The sequence below is a fragment of the Electrona antarctica genome (assembly GCF_951216825.1).
Source record: "Electrona antarctica genome assembly, chromosome: 5".
NCBI lineage: Eukaryota > Metazoa > Chordata > Actinopteri > Myctophiformes > Myctophidae > Electrona > Electrona antarctica.
The window spans coordinates 22,780,847-22,797,165 of record NC_136810.1 but is presented as its reverse complement, the minus strand read 5'-3'; the positions used below and the strand labels follow the sequence as shown (position 1 = coordinate 22,797,165).

Genomic DNA, 16,319 nt, shown 5'->3' with positions numbered 1-16,319 from the left:
CTATCGCCATTTTATTTTATTGTGTCAACTAAATCCTCATTAATGCAAACTAGATTCAACATACTCAAGCCTGCAAACATTCTAAATATGCCCCCGAAATATTTTACTGAGCAAATGGACTGTTACCACCTTCAATAATAATGATAATAATAGTCTTTATTGTCTCCACATCATATTTGTTTTTGTCATGGAAACTTGTACAAAACATTAATAATTCTACTCTAGTTGGAAGCATTAAGACCCATTTTAACCCTCAATGGCTTCCTTTCTGAAAAATAACGTCATTGTAAAAAGATTCACGAGTAGATATTCTATTTACAATGAGATGCGGACGGGAGCTGGTGCCACTTGGACCCGGACGTAACGTAGCACTACAAAATGACGTCGGACTTAAATACAGAATTAACCTTGCGTCACCAGGCTTTCCACCTCGGAGCAAAGCCTGGTCTGTGTTCCAAAATCGCTGTGTGAACAGGTCTGGAGCGGATGGTAATTTACGTCATGTTGTAGTCACTGGTTTGTAGTCATCAGGCAGGAAACCACAAGGCGGAATAAGTAGTACCCATTCATACATTCCGCATTGTGGTTTCCTGCCAGATGACTACAAATCATTGACTACAACATGACGAAAGTTACCATCCGCTCCCGACCGGATCATAAACCCGAAATGGAATGCTGTCCAGGCTACTGTACCAGATATCACCAGCCCTTTCTAATTTCTTTTTTTTATTGACGATCTGTGATTACAATACTATTACTTGTATGTGTTTCTAGGCCACAATTGGATTGTATTTGAATTAAAATTATCTTTGTCCTCACCTCTAGGTTGAGAATCCCTCCTGCCTCTGGGGTAGAATTATCAAGGATCTGACAGAAGTGGACACTCCTGCAAAATATGGCGACTTACAAGTGAAAATGAATCTCTTGTATCATAACGTCAACCTTGATGTGCAGAAGACGTTAACACTTGCATCTGTAGAGGAAGGGCAGGTAAGGTAAAAAGAGCCCCAGATAATTCTGGGGCTCCTTCACATGAAAAAGTTTGAGCACCACTGACATAGAAACATTTAGAAGCCTTTTTTTTTAATCGACCTCAGTCCAAAATGGGTTAAGTTCAATAAATAGATCCCTATTATTGAACACTCTTCTCGTAGCATTCAGTACGATCAAACAAAAAAAAATTAAATTATACAAAATTCTACCCAAGTGGTGGTTAATCTGAATTCAGTAATGGTTTTGGTTGGTACTGGCCATGTTATGATTCTAGCTTATTCCTTTTATTCACACTCTTGAAGAAGAATCTCAAGGTACAACGATTTCACTCCCTTCAGCTGTTTGTATGTGACAATTAACTCCCATGAAATCGGAATCCAAAACGTAGCCTTACTGTATTGAATGACCAGCTCAAGAGCCGAATATTAATTATTAAATTAAAATAAATGTGTAGCATAACTTTAAACGGGGCCAGATATCACCAGCCCTTTCTTTTCATCCTTAGGTCTGTGTGGTGTACTGCTCATCCATGAAGAACTGGTGCAGGGCTGTTGTGGAGTCTATCAACCTGAACACTGACCAAAAGCATGCCATGTGCTATCTGGTAGACCATGGAACATACATCAGTGTCAAGTGTGATGAGTAAGATCATATTTCTCTACCGTATATACAGTTTTAGATGTGTGCCATTTTGACCAAGTTTGTAAAGGTTTGCATGGCCCTTGTGTACAAATATTAAATAATAATACATAGATTTATATAGCACTTTCCAAGGTACTCAAAGTCGCTTAACAATGTTCCCATTTCATCAGGATTCGCAGTCCTGTGGAGAAAGTCCTGCAGCTGCCCTTCTGGGTAAAGAAGTTCCACCTTTCTGGACTTCATCCCACAACACTGCAGGTGTCCTTAGATGGATTGAAAGCTGAACTCATGTAAGTGTCATTGTTGCAACCCACAATGTCAGATTAAATTCAGCTATAGTACGAAGGCACACTGCTCATAACAGCAAGGAGAAACATTACTATACCCTTACACTGTTACATTATGGCTCATTGAAATTGACAGCGTGTCTAAGGATGGCAATGGTGGTCAGGCAGTCCACCATTTGGGTCACTAACAAATACATCATGTTCAGCAGTTTCATCAGGATAGTGTAACATGTGAAGCAGAACACTGTTCATTAAAGTGCCACTTTTGCCACCCCCTTTGCAACCAGATCTTATTTTAACGATGTTTAGGACACAAGAAACACTTTCCTGGGTTGTTTTTATTTTAAATCTGTGTATGTGTTTATGTGTTTTTATATATTTTAGTATTTGGTCTCACTTCCTTCCTGGACTACATGTTGTCTCAGTAAGACAGCCCTTCCCCTCTCCACAAGGAGGAGCAGTGCAACAAAGCATTATGTTTATTGTAGGAATTCAGCAATCCAGTCAAACACACAGGCCATAGGGTGCAAGGTCCATTTGGTTCCTAACCATCATTTAGCTGGGGACCCCTTGGGACTCCCTGAAGGAACCCTGATCCCACTTTGAAAACCGTGCACTGTCCTACATAGCAAACTGTCTGTCCGTGTTCCACATTGTAACCACTAACCCGTTCTATAGCATTTGTTGTAGCACTTTAGCAGCCATATTGGCATGGTCTGTACTCAAAACCGCTATCTTTGTCAACCAAAACTGTTCAGGAGATAATTTACTAAGATGAGCATTTTGGCATGCTCACCGGCAGCCTGTTCCGTTTCCCGCCTAAGATAATAATTGACGATGATCGACGCTAAAACAGACGCCAAAATTAGGGCCCTAAGTCTTCATCATGCTTGTGGAGATGTACAGTTCTGCCTATATAAACCATTGTCTTGCAATGCAGATTAGAAAATAATTCTATTTATTTGGCCATTGTTAACATGGATGTTTACTTCTGTCCAGACCATGCACCCAGTGGGACATGTCTGCAACACGCTATCTTCACAACCTCTTACAAGGTTTGCCCTTTCTTCATTATTACTACAGTAAAGGATAGATGTGTAATACTATGTTGCATACATCAGGTCCTGGTGCTGCATGCATGCGCAGCAAAGACGGCTGTAGGATAAACACATTGCTTTGATTTGATGCATACATCTACTCAAGAGAATGCAATACTGCTCGATATTGGTATCCTATATATATATATATACTGGTACAATAATGTATTTGAGTAATATGACACTATTAAACACTAATTTCATGTTTTCTTTTTTTTAATAATTGTTTATTATCCTGAAGCTTCTACCCAGACTGAGGCAGTGTTGCATGAAACACAAGCTGATTCTACTGCCATTGAGCTCTACTTGAACATCAAGGATGTCAAAGTAAAGTATTGCACACATTTAGGACTGCACTTATCCATTACTTGCTATCAATAACCATTCCGATTAATGGAATAATGAAGAAGCAGACTTAATGTGTGATATCTATTAATAATAGTGGTAGTACTTTACTGTAGTCGAGAACCACTCCATAGTAACACTAAAAACCTTAAGAATTGTGGTGTGTGCATTTTAAAAGTAATCCACTTCCTTTCTTCCCCCTTCCAGATCTATGTGAATGATGAGCTCGTGGCCAAGAAGTTTGCATATTACTCCAGGGATATGGTCAACGGCAACCAGGACAACAAGTCACCTGCCTTTTTGACACATGACATCTACTGCGATACCAAAACGTTCCTCTCCAACAACTGCTGCCCCGTCAGACTATCCTCACCCATCACTCCACTCGGACATGGTGCCTGTTATTCATTCTCCAAATAATTGTGATTGTTTTTGGCATTGAATGTTGCACAAAAGTTGCCCAGGACAGATATGATAAACTGAAATATACAAAATGTGTGACTTTTTGAGAACGGTGGAAATGGCTGATCTAATTTCAACTTGTAGATTTGCTATTTCAGATATGTTTTGAAAATGTACAATTATTGTGAACAGGCCTACTCATAGTAGCCTATCTAGAGTTTGAGAATTATACAATCTCAATCTCTTTTTATCCTTAGAAAATGGAGAGATGACGGTTACCAGCTCAGGACCATGGGAGTTAAACTCCATGTTGCTAGAGGTGAGGCATAAAGCTGATTTCATAGCTCTAAGAACTGTGCAGCTGTCAATATCTTTAAATGCTATTATGTTTTTCAGAAGAGCCCAGAGGAAAAGACTAAGTCCTCCGGGAGGCCCATGGATCCAAGGAAAGTATTCGGTAGCACTCCCACGGATGCAACCACCAATATTTCTGACATTGACAGGTGACATTTTCTATTCAATATATACAATACTTTTGGTATGGGAGAGAACTCATGCTACCTCCAATACCAGAATACATGTATCTTGGGTTGGGTTCATTCAAGGTTCAATGTGATGTTTCTTTTACACGGGTACATAAATCGTATAGGCACATACATCGTATAATTTAGTTTTGGTTCCGCAGACAATCCTAGCTTAAGCTTGATTCAGCAAATTCACCACACCTGACATTGATTAGTTTTAGTCCACTTCTCGCAGTCAGTGTGGACTCTTCACACATTCTCCACATATTCCGACAATGGGTATACCGGGTATTGCATATCAGGTTGGGGCATGCATTCCCAATTTGCATCGTTCCCGAGTAGGCCAGTGCCCAATTCAGGCACTTTAATAATGCAAGTTATCCTAGCGCATACACCTGACCAGACGTGTAACTAGATGTCAGTGGGCCCTGACGCAGGCTGATCAGCGAGTGCCCCCGACACTATGTATTTATAATTTTATTTTACAGACTGCACGGGTGGGCCGCCGTGTGCCCCCCTTGCCTCTGGGCCCCAACGCAGTCACGTTGTCTGCATAGCGCTAGCAACGCCCCTGCACCTGACACTCCCTTGAAACTAGATTAGACTAGAATTTAGGATCGGTCAAATGCAGTGGTCATAATAAAGGTGATAATAAAGTAGACCTTACTACTTTATTATCACCATTCGCTATTCAATACTGAGATTAAGGGAGTTTGCTCGAGTGTGCAGGGATTAAAGTCTCCAGAAAAGTGATGTTTCTCTTAAAACCCATTTTCTTGGAATGTTTGTTATTTAAAATTTGAGTTTTCTTCGTCTGTACTGGCCAATTTTTTTTCACATGTGCACTATTGGTTACAAGGCATGGTGTTTATGATTTCCTTCACAGTAATGGTTCAGAGACTGCCGACACTGATGCTTCCCTGTTTGCCGCTCTGACCAATAACCTGAATATATCTAGGTACTCTAAATCTGATTTCATGTTTTTTTTCTTATTATTATTTCTTATGTATTCATGCTGGAAATTAAACCATGAATTGTATCTTCTACACAGATTGTTCAGATTTTTGACTGGGTCAAGGCGACAGCAGGCAGTTCCCAATGTAAGTTTGTGTATTCTTTCTGTATATTAAAGGTATAATGTATCATTTAAGTGGGGGTAGTTTCTTTGCAGGATAGGGCCTGCAGTTGGAAGTGAAGGATACTAAAAATAATTTAACATTTTTGTTAGTCATTGAGCCGAAACAAGGGATGTTATATTTTCATTCATTAAAAATGCCAGTTGTCTAAAACACTTTGCTCTTAAATCACTGAATTGCTTCTAGACAAATTTGAATGTGGAGCTGAATGATAAACTGGATGAAAGCATGACACAGGACCACAGAGCAGTGAATGAGGGAAGGACTGTCACACACATGCCTGCAGCTCCCTGGTAAGATGAAAGACAAGTGAAGGGGGACAAGTTATAGGGGGATACAAAATTGTAAGTTATAGCGATTTATTACTACTATAAATGTAGGAAATCCTTTTGTACAAACGTGGTGCTCAAGTATATTTTGTCTTTTCAGCAATGAAGAAAGTAACGCTGGTAATGGCCTGCAAGACAATGGGGTGCATGGCTCCCTTTTACCTTTGCTTAGCAGTCCTGTGGAATCTATGATGGCTGAATGGCAAGATGCCAACGCTGAGTAGGTCATGTTAGCATTGTTTTCACACTTTTGCTCAATGGGTATTTTCACAGCAGTACCGTTTTTATTTGGGGAGATTGATACCGACCCGGACACCCACTGTGCGGAATCTATTATTTCAGAAGTCTTCACCAGAGACCAGAGTCTCCAACACCCAGCTGTGTGTCTATGAAGAGTGACCTGTCGAAGGATGACCCCATGTGCTGCTCCAGCAATGAACTTGAACCTCCGGACACAGGTCACAAGTAAGATCACTAATGATTGTGAACTTCAACTGGAAGTTGAAGTAAACTGGTTTACTTTGTCGATAGTCAATGAGAAAGGGGCGCTAAACTCAGATTTGCGTGCTCAGGTGTGTATCTCTGCCCGGCTGGTTGCCCCAACTAAATGTTGCCCGAATATGTGGTTTGCCACACTGCTCCAGACTGGCAGCAGTACTGACATCATATTGATCAGATGATTTTTTTTTGCTGGAGTTTGGAAGTCCTTGTTGACTTATCACTCAACAGCCCATGTGTACCACCTGTTTAGAATTTGCACATAATGCAGGAGGTTGCTTTACTGATGAGTGCTTCCAAACTCTGACACTTAGAAAAATAATCATCTGCAAGGAATTTCTTGACAGGAAGTAGCTCATAACATGTCTACGGTGGATTTTTATGAAACAAACACTTTGCAGATAGTAAGACAATAATTCAAGCTTTTTGTACAGCTGCAATGTTGGGCAGTTTGACGTTATTTAATACAATTAAATGGGACTTTTCTGTTTGGATGAATGGGCTGTCTATCTATGGGAAGTTGCACCTAGGTAGGACCTTGCTGGCAAGATGGCAGCCGTGTACATATCAATATTATGGTCTCCACATTTCCAGAAGATATGTTATCATACCAATACAATATTCATTGAGATGGGAATAAAACGGGTGAATGAAATCAAGATTCATTTGAGGCTCGACACATCATCACGTTTTTGTTCAAAGGAAGTAATTACAATTAGATTTTATGGACTTTTGATATAAAAATGCACAAATGGAAAATTTCCCATTGTTTTGGCATCAATTGTTAGTCTAAAAGTGTGAGAAAAGTATTTTTCTTTAAAATCATGTGCACTAACCCAATTTCTACACCTTATGCTCCCCAGCATTCCCACCAACCTAGTTGAAAGCCTGTCTCAAGAGATCTACACAAAGTCATGCTCTGAGGACTTGTACGCCTGTAAACGGTAAGCTCCCACTATTGTATGAAATTAACAAAAAGATGTCAGAGTAAGCTAAAGAATGTAATAAATTCTATATACACGCGCACACACACACACACCAGTAAGACGCCTGAGGACGAGGTCGTGTGCACGCATCCACCTGGCTGACAGCAAACTGCTGTGCAAGCGCTGGCGCTTTGGCATGGGGGGGTCAGATCAACATATGGAATGAATTCTGTACTGGCCATACTCTATATGGATTGTGTCTTGAGTGTACAGGGTTTGATTAGGTCAGATCAGCATATGGAATGTCAAAACAGTTCAGCTCCATATTTGGAGGCAGCGGCGGCAGTGTCTTGAGTGTACAGGGTCTGATGAGGGCCCAGGTAGGGCCGAGACTTAATTTTCGGGCCTGTTGAGAACTCTAGTTTTTGCCGGCTGCCGGGCGCTGCTGCACTAATAACTTTGGGGCAGGCCCGTCTAGAGTTATGGCCATTGTTTATGACATCAGGGATCTCCATATATTGGCATTCCCATATATGGGCTTAATATTGATGACATTGATGTCACGTGATGTCACAAGGGTGACGAACTAGCTGACGGGAAATGCACGTTTTCATAGTAGTGTCCTGTGTTGAGACCCACATATTGACATAAAATAAAATGTTTTTCTGACTATTAACAATCTAGAGGGCTTTTGAAATACTGAGTCATATGTTGGAATGGAAATTCTGGACAGATTTTTACTTTGGATTTCAGACTTGCTGAGTGGCTAAATCCAGCTCCACTGAATCCTCCAGACTCTGAAGATACAGACTCAACAGATGATGATGTAAGTACTCTCCATCATAAACACATCACTTTTAGTACATAAATTAATTATGTGCATTGTAATGTTGACCACTTAAACCCCTTGTAATCAGTCGTACGATGAATAGGGAAACTAGTAGGATATTTACAAGCTCTCAACATGTTGCATCACACATTTTCCTTTTTTTGGGGGGGGCGGGGGTGCCTCCGCTCCATTACGCAGCTATGTGTGTATGCGTACGTACGTGTATCTATGTGTACGTACGTGTCCCAGCACGGACACCCCCACACTCCAAAGTAAAGTGGCCAGTAAAGTAGAGTACGCCGGAACCCTGGGCGCCTTCATGGAGGTCTGGATCTCTGTATGCTCCGGGGACCCCCACGGCACACAAACACACACACACACACTGGATGTTCTGGGGACAGCCTCACACGCACGCACATTCCTGGGGGTCTGGATGTTCCGGGGAGCCCCACACGTTAACTGTCATTTCTCCACCGTTTCGCACATGGGGAGGCTCGAGTAACCGGGCCGGCACCCTGGCCATGTTCATGGGGGTCTGGATGTTTTTTTGTTTTTTTTTGCATTGTGGCATTTGGTGTGCTTGTGGATTTTAAAAAGATTTAATGCCTTTAATGATATTGGGAGTTGCCAAGTTGTTAACCCATCTAATGCTAGCAAGCTGAAATGAAGCCATCCTTGCTCTAGAAAGCGCTAATGTTCTAGATCACCGGATAATCCGCAAAGACCTCCGAACATTGTGCATTTTATCTAACCATGGAGAGCTCCGTAGAGCCGCTCAGCCTGTATAAAAGGAGGTGAACGGCAGCGCGGTTGCGCAATCCGACTTCCGGAGGGAGGGAGGGACTAGGGAGGATACATATTGGTCATTGCATGTACTCCTATGGGCTGGGGCGGCCAGCAAGGCCCGGTCAACAGGGAGTTTTGGGGTGGGAGGATTAGAAAGGCTATATGTCCTCCTGATGGGGGCTCCTCACTGGCAGGTGAGTCAGTGGTACAACAGCAGTGATGACACAGACGTGTGTGGGGATGCCATAATGACTAAATTGGGGCGAAAAAGGGGTAAACTAGAAAAAGTGCCCCTTGGGGCACAGGTCTCCACCAGACCAGGTCAGGTTGTGGCCTCCTGGTGGTGCTATAGTGCGCCGAAGTCCTGATGTCACTCGCTCATCTCCTGGTTCATGGACATTTTTCTCTATGGGGTCTTCTTAAAATCGTCTCATATAAGCATTGTGAATAATTTAGTAGCAGTAACAATTGCGTTTTCTCTCAGTATCCATATGAGTGAAATGGCCGTGATTTTTTTATTTTCAATCACAGTTCTTATATGAGGTGATCTGAAATCCCCCTATGGAGATTACAATGCAAATAAAAAAGTACATGAACCAGTGGACTTAGCGCCCTCTACCGATATTGATGTCAGACTGCTGTGCTCTATAATAGGCCAATGTGAAAAGGGTGCCATTTATTCTTATGCCTTGGGTGGCAATTGGATGATTTGAGGCATTTTGTTCCAAAAATGTGTTTTGCAAAAATCCACCTAGTAGGAAAGTCTGTGAAAGATTTCACGTAAATTGCATGCTGCGTTCATGATTTGAGGCTTTTTGTTCACAACGGGCAATCCTGCAAACTTTGAAAGCCAATGTTAGTCAATTAGGATGGAATATGAAATATCAGTCTTGAACACATGACTATAGAGTTACTGTGTAACGATTTGCGGAATTTTTGGACAGAATCTGGAGTAATATCCTCCTCCTCCTGGTGGTGCTATAACAGGCCGTTCTGGTAAATTTGGGGCAAAGGTTCATCTTTGGCATCCAGTGTGTGCAAAATTTGGCATCAACAGGGTTAATGCTGCCAGAGATTAGCTGTACACAGACGGACGGACGGACGCACACACGGACGGAGTGCAAAACATACTCTCTCCCCATGCCTTCGGCCTGGTGGAGACAAAACGAATTGTCTACCCTAAATTAAAATAAATAAAAAAAGTTGTTAAATGATGTGTCCAGCTCCAGGTTGTTCCCAGTGAGCCCAGCAGCAACGATGTGTTGGTACATTCTGTCCTCACTGTGGACCCCTGCACCAGTCTGACCAACGCTCCCATCACGGACGTTGTCCGCAGGGTAAAATATGTTTTAATGTGACTTTGTTCTGTTTTTTTAAATTTTATATTTGAATGGTTCAAACTAACAATGTGGCGTGTCGGAGTGACATGTAAAGTACCTGCCCACCGCCATGCAGACGTGGCATGTCATGTTACAATTATTACACAATCCCCTAATCACAATTATTTTTCATAAACGTCATAATCGTTTCCATTAAACATTTTCAAAAAATGGATGAAATTGACCTTATTCACACCACTGCCATCGTGCCAGCAAGGTACTAACTAGGTGCAACTTCCCATTCATCTAAACAGAAAAGTCCTATCTAATTGTATTTAACAACTTCAAACTCACCAACATTGCAGCTGTACGGAAAGCTTGAAAAAACAAATCAGACCAGTCTGAAGTGAGTGGTGCAACAGCGCCCCCTGTTGGTACTCTAAACATAGGGACATACATATGGATGGACATGGGGACATTGCTCTTCCTTGGAGTGGTTGCACCACTCAACAACTAGACATGTTATGAGCTACTTCCTGTGAAATTCTGTGCAGGTTATTTTTTTGTGTCAGCAGGAGGTTGCTTTACTAAAAAGTGCTTCCAAACTCCAATACTTACGAAAAAAATCACCTGCAAGAAATTTCTTGACGAAGTAGCTCATAACAAGTCTACAGTGGATTTTTATGAAACAAACACTTGCAGATCAAGCCTTTCATACAGCTGCAATGTTGTTGAGTTTGACATTGTTTAATACAATCAGATAGGACTTTTCTGTTTGGATGTGGGCTGTCAATGGGAAATTGCACCTAGTTACCACCTTGCTAGCCTGGAACTCACCTATGCTTTCTATGGCATAAGCGCTCGTGGCAGGATCCGCCGGCAGAAACTGTGCGCAGCTGCTGGACATGAGACTAATTAATTAGAGCGACAGAGAGAGAGGAGTGTGTGTGTGTATGGGTGTGCGTCAATTTAACAAAGGTGCAGACGATCAGAAATCAGCAGAGAGTGAGCGACGTTTGCGCTACTCTATGCCGAATTTAAGTGGACTCGGACCCAGACTTCTTTTTTCTCCCTGGAAATAAAAACGTCTGGGTTTCCGAGGCTACCGCCTTGCTGGCAACATGGCTGCGGTGTTTGTGCATAAGGTCAATTGCATGAAGCTCGAAACGACATCTGCCCAAACAGGCTTTGATTATCTAACAAGAACTTTTTTAAATTCAAAGCAGTTTGGTTAGTTGTCTAGCAACCATGTGCTTATCATGCTGTGTACTTGTGTGTTGGCACGCACCCCTCTATTCAGATCCTGACGAGAAAGAAATATGCAGGCCCATCTGTGTCTGAGAGCTACTGTTGGCCAGCAGTGGCCCGCGGCTGTGACACCATGCTGATAACCAACACTGCAGATGATCCCATGAACTACATCCCACCTTTCCTTGCCCACGTGCAGCTTTCCACTCTCTACAGTACCCTCACTCATAAAGCAGGAGTGAGTATATGACTCTTCACAATCTGTTCTTCATGCAGATATCACATTGTACACAACAGCGTCCTGTTCAAAGATGCTCTGTGCATAACTATATGCCATGTTCCTTGAAAGTTACATGCTTGTATCTGGTTTAGGTTCCCGTAGTTTCAGTTGATTGGAGCCTCACCGTTCGACAATGTCGCTCACACACAATTAAACAGCTGAGCTACAAGCATATGGCGCATCACTTTGCGACGTGTTGTGACCTTGTAGATTTGTTGAGGCCTTGTACGTTGTACGTCTGTTGTGCAGATCTGCTAGTTGCTATTGTGAGTGACGAGTGAGTTGATCGGCAGTTTACATCGTCGTTAATGGTTTATAATTGGTTATGTCAAGTCACTGTATCCATTCAGAATCCTCATCAGCATCGGGGTGTGTCTTGGAATCAATACTTGTACACAGTCAGATTTTGTCCTTATCACCTACCTGGACTATTGTTTGTATGTTATATTAGTAAATGACTATTCCTGCTTCACTTTTGTGACCTTTTGTCCTGTTGTCCAGCCTCTTGCAGTGATTTTATGTCATGGCTGGGAAAAGGCCCAGACAATATATGACCTTTTGGAGGACCTTCACGGTACACAGTCCCTCCATCCCATGGTTCTATTGGTGGGTGTGGGAAAAGAAGAAGGCACGGCTACCAAGATCCCTAGAAACTGTAAGATTATTTGTCTGTTGGCATTCACACATGTACACCACTGTCCACATGTAGCCAAAATGTTTAGTCCTGTAATATAATTATATCCCATAATGCTGCTTCAACTCCCATAATGCAGCCTCAACCTCAACCCCAAACTTAAACAGGTCCTAGCAGATAGCTGTGTATGTCCTTGCAGATGTAGCCTTTGTTTGTAATAATGGATAGTTATTAGTACGAATAGTACGTCTAGGAACCAATAAGCAAAACGAAATTCAGTTATTTTTATGGCTATGCTGTACTATACTAGCCATTTTGGATACGGTTCTAACTGAATAAAATCAAACCTTATAGACACACATGTGTGCACACCCCAGTAGATCATAAATTCATGGCTGTCCACCTCTGCTTTAAACCTTTGCATCCCTTATACCTCCAGGCCAGGTGGTCGTGACCACACCCTTCAGCCTGGTTCGTCTGCTGGCCTGCCACTTGCGCTTGTTCCTGCGGCTCTGTCACCTGGTGCTTGATGAAGCAGACATGCTCTTCTCTCAGGCACCAGATGAGGTGAGAATATCAAGTAACGATGTTCCATATTATGCACTGTGCATGATATCGTGAATATGTGTGAAGTATTCTCAACTTTGTGGTTGACGTTATCAGCCATGTGATCTTTCAGGGTGTGTAACAACTGTGCCACATTACCCAAAGAGGAAGAGAATTACCACACGGTCAAACAAGTACAATGTTCCAACCTTTCGTAGGTACCTGATTAAGTCCTATGAAAGGTCGAAACTTTGTACTCCATCGGATTCTTTGTATTTTTGTCTCTGTTATCCGGCACGGTGAATGCAGATTTTTGGACGTGTGTGTGTGAGCTCCTCCTGAACTGATACAAACCATTATTCTACCATCTTAGATGCACACCATCCTGCAGCACTTCCAGAAGGTGACGTCCAGTGAGGAGCGGATCTTCTATCCCAAGCAGATAGTGGCTGTGGGGAAGCACTGGAGCAGTCACATGGAGAGCCTGCTGAACACTTACATGACCTCTCCCTGTATAATCATCACTGTCATGGAGGAGGCCGCTCTCTATGGCAATGTGCACCAGGTCAGTTTTTCACACTCCATTTATAAAGTTAATTTCCTGGGGAAGCCCTGCATATTGTTGTTGAATATATTGCAATATTTATTTAGTTAATCCAGAAACTAAGTGCATTACACCATTGTAACATCCAACTAGTAATGAGTATGAACGTGGGTTTATATGTTTCTTTCATATTAACAGATGGACATCCTGTGTCTTGAGAGTGCCAAGACCACTGCGCTGGTAGGTGCATTGGATGTCCACCCTGAAGTAGGCCAGAAGACCCTCATAATCAGCAGCTCTGCTCAGGAGGTTGAACATGTATTCAAGGTGGGGAAAAGCTTTAACTTACTAAACTGTGTGAAGCGAAAAACATGTAGTCTGTAACCACAGATGAGCACGGGACTCATGAATGGTTTGGGGTGTTGCAGTAGGTTCCATGTACCGTTTGGTGCTCATTCTGAATCGGACAGTTAATTCTCCTGCACGTAAATGCTGTACAGAAGTAAATTACCTGGTGTGCATATCTTGGGAATGTTCTTATACAAGTCTATGTTCAATCAATATAAATAATATACTTTTGTTACTCCCAGAAACGGATGTTCTTTTAGACTAAAGCCTTTTCATCCGTAGTCATATAGATATAAATATTTAGAATACCTTGCTGTTTCTGCATATTGTGAATGTATTCCATATTTCCATTTACTCACTGCACCTACTGTACATATCTGGTCAGTAGCACTATTTTTACTATTAGTAGCAGCTACTGATGTTTATTAAGGCAGCAGTGAGACAAAACAAAAGACTAGGACAGTCACAGTGCTGTCTTCAGTTAAGAGCCTCTGATGAAAGACTGCATGACTCGTGTTTAGACTTTAGAATTCCACTGCTGAGATTGGCGATAAAAGGACAGCCCATATCAATTTCTGTGAATCCATTGAATCATTGTTCTTGATGAGCATCTCTGCTACAATAGTACACAAAGTTGTTTTCATCATATATATTAATTTTCTCAATCTGCTTGTTCTGTAGGCTGTAAGCAAGATATCTGCTTTCTGCCTGAAGACTCATGAAGGGCTAACCCAGCAATTCGACTTTGTTGTTCACCAGTGGAGGAAGGAAATTGGACCAGGCACTCAAGTCATCTTGGGTAAATGGGAGCATATTCCATCAATCAAATCAAAGTTGCATGTACAGTATATAAACCTCAGTGAATGGAATTCAGCTGTGCTTTCTGTGTTTACTAGAGAGATGTTTCTTTTAATTCTGGTATTGTGTAAGAACTGTGAAATGCTTTTTTACTGTTGGTCACTTTGCTTGTAACAACATAATCAATACCTTGCATAATACTGTATAGTAACCGCACATCCAACTACAAACACGGTAAGAGTCATTTATGATCTGTGGTGTATTCCTTCTCTTGATCTGCAGTGACCACCACTGATTGTCTGAAGGCACTGTGGGTCAGAGATGCAACGTGTGTCATCCACTATGGCTTTCCCACTTCCCCCAAACGCTTTGGCAGCTCTCTCTTTTGCATGTCGGAAAACTTCCGCAACCTCTCTGACAAAGTAAGATATACTCGAGCAGCTTCAGTTGAAATATAAAATCATTATTTAATCCATTTAGACCTGAGAACAGATTCTACAAAATGTCTTTTCACGATTTTCTTTCAAAAATAGCAGATCTACAAGCTTGTAGATCTGCTATTTTTCAATAGCTAAAGTACGGTAAAACGTAATGCTTAAAACACCAAAAGAGGTTCCAGCCCATTGACTTGGGTCCCGCAGATGTCTGTACTTGCCCTTTACCTTTACAGCAAATATTTTTGCCAAAAATAGATCTACAACTAGATTGGGTATTTTCGGCAAACATTTTTGATGGCTCATTATTTCCAACCTTGTTTTTTGTTTTTTTTAGCATGGTGAGAACACCACCCCTGCAAAGTCACTACTTCTCATAACCGAGATGGACGCCAGGCACATGGTGGGAGTACTGCGCTACCTGAAGCGCTCGGACGCCCTGCTGCCTCTTGAGCTTCTGTCTTTCGCGGAGGGAGTCATGTTGGCCAAGGAGCAGCAGAAGACCGACAGGCCCCTCTGCAGCTACCTCAAGAGCTTTGGTGTCTGTCGGTCAGTCGCAAGAAAACAACAAAACCAATACATTCATGATATATCATATGCATTCTTCCACAGCCATTTTGTACTGATTATTGTCATTCTTATAGAGCAGCAACTATAGCTTAATGCCTTTCTGCACTAACATTTACTGCACTACACAAGTTTGTAGATGTATTTGGTGGGGTGGGGATGCACATTTTTGAAAACTTGCCCATGTCATGCCCAGATTTATTTGAAATGGAAGATCTAGCGAAAGTGTGCATATTTGAAATGGATGTTAACATTCTGAACCTAAATCAAATTATTACTTAATGTATTCTACTTACAGGGACAGTGATGTGTGTCCCGATCGCCACTGGTTCAGTTCCACAACTGATCAGTCACTGCTACCAGATTCTGGAACCATTACGGTGAGATCTTGAGTTTGTTCCTCTGCCAAACACCTTCACAGCATGGCTCTGCACAAGTCTAGCAATCTATAACTCTGTGTATAGAGTTAATCCAAACTTTGTAATGCTCGCTGCCAGTAGGCCACAGAAGTACCTCCACTATTTATGAAAGTATACAGCGAAAATGAAAATGTAGCTTTATTTTGATAATCTTGGTCGATGCTCGGATTGGGCCGAAAGTCTGAAACCTAGACACAGATGAAGTCCAAGATCCACATTGGAGCCATGCAGTTTCCATGTGGCTAGTGAGAGCCACATGATTTGTAATTAATGTAGCTCTAGTCTGTAGCCTACTGTACATTTAAGACTTGCTTAGTAAGGCCTTTGTTCTTGCTAATACATTTCAAATGATTCTGACTGATCATAAAAGTGATGCTTAGTTCGTAGT

At 41.9% G+C, this 16,319-nt stretch overlaps 1 protein-coding gene across 4 annotated transcripts in view; it reads left to right on the top strand.

Annotated features, from left to right (window-relative positions):
* tdrd12 (tudor domain containing 12) overlaps positions 1-16,319 on the top strand; it is a 36,738-nt gene that overhangs the window by 2,291 nt on the left and 18,128 nt on the right. For 2 of the 4 annotated variants that reach the window (XM_079501801.1, XM_079501800.1), the window contains 25 exons: positions 826-990; positions 1,499-1,635; positions 1,806-1,925; positions 2,922-2,977; positions 3,261-3,346; positions 3,572-3,758; positions 4,024-4,085; positions 4,163-4,269; positions 5,177-5,248; positions 5,342-5,390; positions 5,613-5,719; positions 5,856-5,975; positions 6,098-6,220; positions 7,117-7,197; positions 7,933-8,005; positions 10,018-10,131; positions 11,414-11,599; positions 12,143-12,296; positions 12,715-12,842; positions 13,195-13,386; positions 13,564-13,692; positions 14,395-14,512; positions 14,794-14,933; positions 15,283-15,494; positions 15,811-15,892. In XM_079501801.1, coding sequence (XP_079357927.1) covers positions 826-990; positions 1,499-1,635; positions 1,806-1,925; positions 2,922-2,977; positions 3,261-3,346; positions 3,572-3,758; positions 4,024-4,085; positions 4,163-4,269; positions 5,177-5,248; positions 5,342-5,390; positions 5,613-5,719; positions 5,856-5,975; positions 6,098-6,220; positions 7,117-7,197; positions 7,933-8,005; positions 10,018-10,131; positions 11,414-11,599; positions 12,143-12,296; positions 12,715-12,842; positions 13,195-13,386; positions 13,564-13,692; positions 14,395-14,512; positions 14,794-14,933; positions 15,283-15,494; positions 15,811-15,892 — 3,000 coding nt within the window. The remainder of the gene's footprint in view (positions 1-825; positions 991-1,498; positions 1,636-1,805; positions 1,926-2,921; positions 2,978-3,260; positions 3,347-3,571; positions 3,759-4,023; positions 4,086-4,162; positions 4,270-5,176; positions 5,249-5,341; positions 5,391-5,612; positions 5,720-5,855; positions 5,976-6,097; positions 6,221-7,116; positions 7,198-7,932; positions 8,006-10,017; positions 10,132-11,413; positions 11,600-12,142; positions 12,297-12,714; positions 12,843-13,194; positions 13,387-13,563; positions 13,693-14,394; positions 14,513-14,793; positions 14,934-15,282; positions 15,495-15,810; positions 15,893-16,319) is intronic. The other 2 variants (XM_079501803.1, XM_079501802.1) reach the window with 2 other exon arrangements.